Source organism: Pongo abelii, chromosome 1 (genome assembly GCF_028885655.2).
Source record: "Pongo abelii isolate AG06213 chromosome 1, NHGRI_mPonAbe1-v2.0_pri, whole genome shotgun sequence".
Taxonomy (NCBI): Eukaryota; Metazoa; Chordata; class Mammalia; order Primates; family Hominidae; genus Pongo; species Pongo abelii.
The window spans coordinates 209,869,021-209,875,852 of NC_071985.2; the positions used below are offsets into that span (position 1 = coordinate 209,869,021).

At 45.8% G+C, this 6,832-nt stretch overlaps 1 protein-coding gene across 2 annotated transcripts; it reads right to left on the reverse strand.

Annotated features, from left to right (window-relative positions):
* Window positions 1–1,947: 1,947 nt before the first annotated feature.
* Window positions 1,948–6,560, reverse strand: RPL11 (ribosomal protein L11). Of its 2 annotated transcripts, NM_001131913.2 has the most exon segments (6): window positions 1,948–2,022; window positions 2,455–2,565; window positions 3,575–3,706; window positions 4,462–4,568; window positions 5,607–5,757; window positions 6,537–6,560. In NM_001131913.2, coding segments are annotated over 6 exon segments (537 nt in total). In that variant the 5' UTR covers window positions 6,543–6,560; the 3' UTR covers window positions 1,948–1,992.
* Window positions 6,561–6,832: the final 272 nt, after the last annotated feature.

Sequence of the window (6,832 nt, forward strand, 5' to 3'; positions counted from 1 at the left end):
TGAAACCAGCATTTGTTCTCCGCACCCAGCACTAATTAACTATCCATTCACCAAATCTGTTCTTAAACATATTTATGGCATGTTATTTAATTCAGAAGTTAGTAAAAAACAAGTATGGTTCCCCCTACAAAAATGAAGATGAATTTTAAGAATGAGACTCCTTCACCCCATTTGAGGTGGGGGCCCTGGCCCTATAGTAAAAGATTGAGAAATGAAAGCACATATTTTAAATGAAATAAAAAGTATACGGCAACATGTTCCATGATTCTCCCCTTTCATCAACTAGAGCTCATCTTACGGGGTAAGGTAACTTTATTTTCATTTAAAAATGAGGCACACCAAATAATCTATTTCCAGGTTTCAAAATACCTACAAAAGCAGCAAATTTGAGAACCTCTGAACAGCAATGAACGGGTGGCCCAAGGACAACTGAACTCTAATCAGTCACAAATTAGTAAATTATCTAACTGAATTAACATGTGCTCCAAAATTTAAACCTGAAATTGAAAATGATGAACCAATGGCCAAGTATTGTGTCAGAAAAATGATGGCTTTTGCCAGGTGCAGTGGCTCACGCCTGTAATCCCAACATTTTGGGAGGCTGAGTTCAAGACGAGCCTAGCGAACATGGTGAAACCCCATCTCTACAAAAAAACACCAGCTGGGCGTGGTGGTGGATGGCTGTAATCCTAATTACTCGGGAGGCCGAGGTGGGAGGATTGCTTGAACCCAGGAGGCGAAGGTTGCAGAGATCATGCCACTGCACACTCCAGCCTGGGTGACAAAGAGAAACTCTGTCTCAAAAAAAACCACCACCAAAAACAAACAAACAAAAATGATGGCTTTTTAGCATCAACTTCAGTTAGATATAGAAAATCACTACAGGGGCTGGGCATGATGGCTCATACCTGTAATCCCAGCACTTTGGGAGGCCAAGGCGGGCAGATCATGAGGTCAGAAGATCAAGACCTTCCTGGCTAACACGGTGAAACCCCGTCTCTACTAAAAATAAAAAAATTAGCCGGGCGTGGTGGCGGGCGCCTGTAGTCCCAGCTACTCGGGAGGATGAGGCAGGAGAACGGCGTGAACCCAGAGGCAGAGCTTGCAGTGAGATCGCGCCACTGCACTCCAGCCCGGGCAACAGAGCAAGACTCGTCTCAAAAAAAACAAAACAAAACAAAACAAAACAAAAACAGACAATCACCACAGGGAAAGTATTTTCATTTTTGCACCAAAGGGAAGCAAGCTAGCAGAAGTAACATTTCTCATATACCCAAACACAAAAACAAAACCCCTTTTGAGCCCTACGAGCCTGGTGCTAGTCTGAGCATTTTGTAAGTATTAAATTATTTAATCCTGAGAGATATTACTATTACTGCCTCCTGATACAGATAAGGAAACTGAGGCAGATTAACAACTCACCCGAGGTAACAGTTAAAGGAGAGGGCTGGAAATGGAAAGACTGCCCTCTTATCTGCACATACTGCCTCCCAAGAACCTTATATTCTCATTGTAAAAGAAACCTGAGCCTTAACAGTTGTCTAAATTTAATCTCAACCATCACACTAAAGCCTGTCATTCCTTCATGACACATCAATGCTGATAAAATTTCTAGTACAGAACAGAATCACTGAATAGCAGGGAGCCTCCTGGAACACAGGAGCACTGCACCCTGCTTAATCAAGGCTCTAAATTCAAACCCCAACATCAACCAAACCCTCCCCTCTAAATGGGGCTACTGCACCACAGCACATCAACCAAGGTGTGGCAAGCACAGGCAATGAATGCTATGAAGCTTGGACTTGGATCTGCCAGGAAATACTGGCATCCAATCAGAGGATGACAGGGTTGTTACCAGCTACTCCCATCGAAGCTTTAAGTGGCTTGAGGTCCAAGGACTTGAATATGGCCAGGATCCTTTCACAGAACACACAACAGAATTGCACATTTCACTGAAAACTTTTTATTGCTCTTTTGGATAGAAACGGGAATTTATTTGCCAGGAAGGATGATCCCATCATACTGAAAAAGAAGAGATTTAATTTTTTCAGAACAGGAGGCAACAGCAGAGATTGCAGCAATGGCTAACTTTTGAGAATTCAAATCTGATTGATACATGAACTTGGGCTCTGAATCCCATCCTCTTCTGGACTAAATAGGAAGCTGGCTGGTTTTTACACTGTGCTGAACTGCACTATCATCTGAGAAAGGGGGCTCCTGTTAAAGCCATATTCCTCCCCTTCCATCTACTTCCATTCATGGTGACGGGGAGAAGGCCTAGTTCTGGATTTTCTTTTACACCATCATCCCTGGAAGCCCGATTTGTCAAGGTACCCAATATTCTAACTTTAAAGAAGACACCCAGCAAATAGTACTATATTTTGCATCCCCAAATCCCAACTCCATTCACCAACACCACATTCCACCACTTCACTTGAGATAAATCAGCTTTACCTTCTGCTGGAACCAGCGCATGGCCTCCTCTTTGCTGATTCTGTGTTTGGCCCCAATGCAGCCTGTCCTGCGCTTCTTGTCTGCGATGCTGAAACCTGGCCTACCCAGCACCTGTCCCAGGAATAACCAACAGTCACCTAGCCAGCTCAGAGTCAAGAGCAGATGGACAAGACTCACACATTACAGACAGATCTTCAAAGAGTCACTTGGCAGCCCAATGTATTCTGGAGCAAGACCCATGATCTGTGTCTGACAAAGCTGCCACCAGCATCCCACACAACACACAGCCATACTATAGGTTTGCTTTGGAGGATGGAACTTTCAGCACCCCCCAACCCAGCCTATCTTCCAGTGGTGCTGAGGATCCTCCATTACTGCTCCCAAATCTCCAAACATTTGTCTTTTTAAAAATAACGTTTAAAAATCTATTGCCACACCAGCAGTGTAGAAAACATACGACTATGAGAAGCACAAATATATATATTTTGTTCCTTCTGCTTCAGCTCAAAAGTGCTTCCCAAAGGTGTGCTGTTCCTCCAACATCCTGTGAGTATCCAATTCTTATTACTTGTCTGTCTAATGAGGGTGCCACCATCTTTCAGGTACCACACTAGTCAGGACTTCTGATTTAGGCTATTCAGTTTTATTGTTGGACCAAAACACGGCAGTAACACAAAAGGTCATTTCTATGTTAAAACCCCCTTCCTGAGCAAACCACTGCATCACCCAAAGCTGTTTCTATAGGAAGAACCAGGGGAAGAACAGCCTCAGTGCAGCCAACCAACCCACAGGCCAAATGTGGCACCAATACTGCCTCTCTCCAAAGTTTCAAATCACTGGCTGGAGAGAACAGTTTCCTTCATCCACCTTTAAGCCATGTGGGTGCTTTACAGATCCTCGACTGCAAGCTCCCCAACAGCAGGGATCTTGTCCATCTTGTTCAGTGCTGCACCCCTACATTTGCCACAAATGAGGCACATTACCCCAAGGGGGAGGAGAACACAAAGGCAGACAATATTCAAAGCTGCAACTCAACATGTGAACACCAACATACCACATACGAAATAAAGATTCCCCTCTCCTCACAGACCAGGAGCGGGAAAAGATTAAATATTCATACCACATAGAAGTCCAGGCCGTAGATACCAATGCTTGGGTCATATTTGATACCCAGATCGATGTGTTCCTGGATCCCAAAACCAAAGTTTCCAGTATCTGAGAAGTTGTTTTTTCTTAACTCATACTCCCGCACCTGTGGAGAAAAATGCAGCAATAACATTCCTTGTCATCTTCAACTCCCTCCCACCCCCAAGCAACTATTAATAGCTCAGCCTGCAACATGCACCCCAGAGCAAACAGAAGTCAATGAAACTTGGCTGGGAACACAACCTGACTTCCTCACTACACCACAACTATAGATTCACACCCCAACTACCCAGTATGGCCTCTCCCAGCTTCCAAAGAGCAGAGAAAAACCCAGAGAAAGCAGAGGCATGAAATGACTCCCAAGCATCCTTTCTCTCTCTCTTTTTTTTTTTTTTTTTGAGACAAGAGTCTCACTCTGTGGCCTAAGCTGGAGTGCAGTGGCAGGATATCAGCTCACTGCAACCTCTACCTCCCGGGTTCTAGCGATTCTCGTGCCTCAGCTTCCCGAGTAGCTGGGAGTACAGGCGCCCGCCACCAAGCCCGGCTAATTTTTATATTTTTAGTAGAGATGGTGTTTCACCATGTTGGCCAGGATGGTCTCGAACTCCTGGCCACAAGTGATCCATCCGCCTTGGCCTCCCAAAGTGTTGGGATTACAGGCGTTGAGCCACCGTGCCCGGCCTCAAGCATCTTTTAAACCACCAAGAATAGTTTAACCCTGCTGATTGTAGAAAAAGCCTTTTAGAACCTTAAGTAAATAAATATCAAGGAACCAAAGAACAGAACATTAAATGTAACTTATCTACATGTGTTACTAAGGGAGTGCTGATCAATATCACTCCATTAGGGGATCAGGCTCACCTTTAGACCCTTCTCCAAGATTTCTTCTGCCTTGGCCCCTCGAACTGTGCAGTGGACAGCAATCTTTTCATTTCTCCGGATGCCAAAGGATCTGACAGTGTACCTAGCTGCAGGAAGGCAGTAACAAGGAGTCAGATGCCATCATACCCCCACTACACTCACCTCTTTCCCAGAACACCATCTCCATACTTAAAGAGACATTAAGCATTCATCCACACTCTTTTAAGTTGTGGTGTTCTAATTAGTGTCGCCCACATCTATTAATAAGATTTCATCCACAGCACAGATTTTCCCATTTCCAGACATCCAGCCATCCTTCAGCAGTTAAGAACAGTCATAACGCCGAAGTTCCAGGAAGGGCAAGTTCACAACCAGAACAGGCCGAAGAAATCACTAGTAGGCTATCATGTTCCAAAGAAAACAAAGCATTATGGACAACATCTAGTATTTGCTGAAACCTTATTGTACTGTTAGCCATATTTTACAGGTGAGGTTTTGAGAGGTTTATTCACTTGCCAAACATCACAGCTGGTAACAAAAAGCAGGAGTGGAATCCAAAGACTTGCCATATTTCACTATTCTAAAGCAACTACACATGTACAACTCATTTTATCTTCCACAATTATAAAGTATTACTCTCTTTATGCAAAGAAAAAAGCAGAGGTCCAGAGAGCCCAGAGTCAGACCAGCAAATGGTGAAGCCATCACTCAAACCCAGGCAATCTGTATACAACTTTTGAGATAGGGTCAACCAGGCTGGAGTGCAGTGGCACTATCATAGACCACTGAAGACTCATGCTCCTGTACAGCCCTGTTCTTAATGCAGCCTATATAACCCTAACTGCTAATCAGATCTAATGATCTTTACTTCGTTCCTGACATTTCCACTCTATCTCATATCCTAGTTACTTGGGAAAATCTTTACTTGGGCTAGTCTTAGCTTAAGACCTGCTCATATAAAATCTAGTGTTCCAACCCCACACGCCATCTTGAAAAAAAAAAAAGACACTTCTTGGCTGGCTCATGAATTTAATGCTTTAAGTGATGCCGACTGTCACTTTCTAAACAGACTCGACAGCAGGTAAATCAAGAAACAAAGAGGCGACACAAGAGAGCAAGCCCCGTATGTCCTTGTCACTACTCACCTTTGGAAAACACAGGGGTCTGCCCTGTGAGCTGCTCCAACACCTTGGCTGCTCGGGTCAGTCTGTCTCCACTCTCTCCAACACAGATGTTGAGACAGAGTTTGCGGATGCGAAGTTCCCGCATGGGGTTCTCCTTTTCACCTTGATCCTGCTGCAACAGGGAAGAGCAGCAGTCAATACACTCACAGCTGAGAGCCCTGAGTTTTACTACTTTCTATCTGCACAGGATTTTTATTTCTGCTCATCCCAAATCGTAACGAAGACCCTAAATGTTTAAAAGGTATCATGTTTGGGGGGCATCAAGGGAAGAAGACAGCTCGGGACCTATTCTTCCTCCACGAACGGAACGGGTGAAGAGAAAACTCAGGACAGGTATTGAGTGTTAAAAGATACGGACACTGAGATCGAACCCTAAGAGGCTCAGGGTAACGAAGAGCGCCCCCCATTGTAAGGCCAACTAAGGGGAGTAAGCGAGGAAACAGAACTTAATTGCTCAGTTAACACGAAACACGTGGTTATGCGACGTCCAGCATCCCATTCGGAAGCTGTCTAAAGGCTGACACCTTCCCTAAGCGGAGCAACCGGCTAAGGTTTCGTAGCACCGAGCAAGTCTCAAGTCCCCGGGACCAGGAAAAGGCCCGGACCCCCTGCCTCAGAACCCTCCATTCACCCCATCTGCCCTCGCTGCAGCCTCCTGGCCGTGCTTCTGAGCATTCCAGGTAACTGCCCGGAGCCGCTCCTAAAACGATGGCAGGGAAAGTGACATAATTCAACCCTGCGTCCTTGGCTCGAACAGCTCTGCCAGTTTTGGGCCGGCAAGCATTGCGGGCTCCATATTCCTCGGGCTGTGGGCAAAGTAGCCCCCGCAGGCTCGGCCTGCCATGGATGGCAACGGATAAAGGAAAGCAAATCCAGGTACCAGCTACTCACCGCCATGATGGAGAGCAGGAAGAGAAAACGGAGCTTCCGGCCCAGGGCCTTATGGGCCAGGAGGCGGGCTCTTTTCCCAGGCTAACCACAGAGATGAAGAAGAGGAAGAGAGGCGCATTTGGCAGAACAGTGCAGCGTCCGCTTCTCCCTTGTGGGTAGTGCTAGCAACTGCAGGCGACCCTGGCTGAAGACCGGGATCTGGGTTTTCCAAAAACAGTTTTTGAAAACTCCCGAATCAGCATGTCCTTGAGTTTCCGGACCTTGAGGACGTTCTCTCCTCCCAGTGTCAGGAGCTG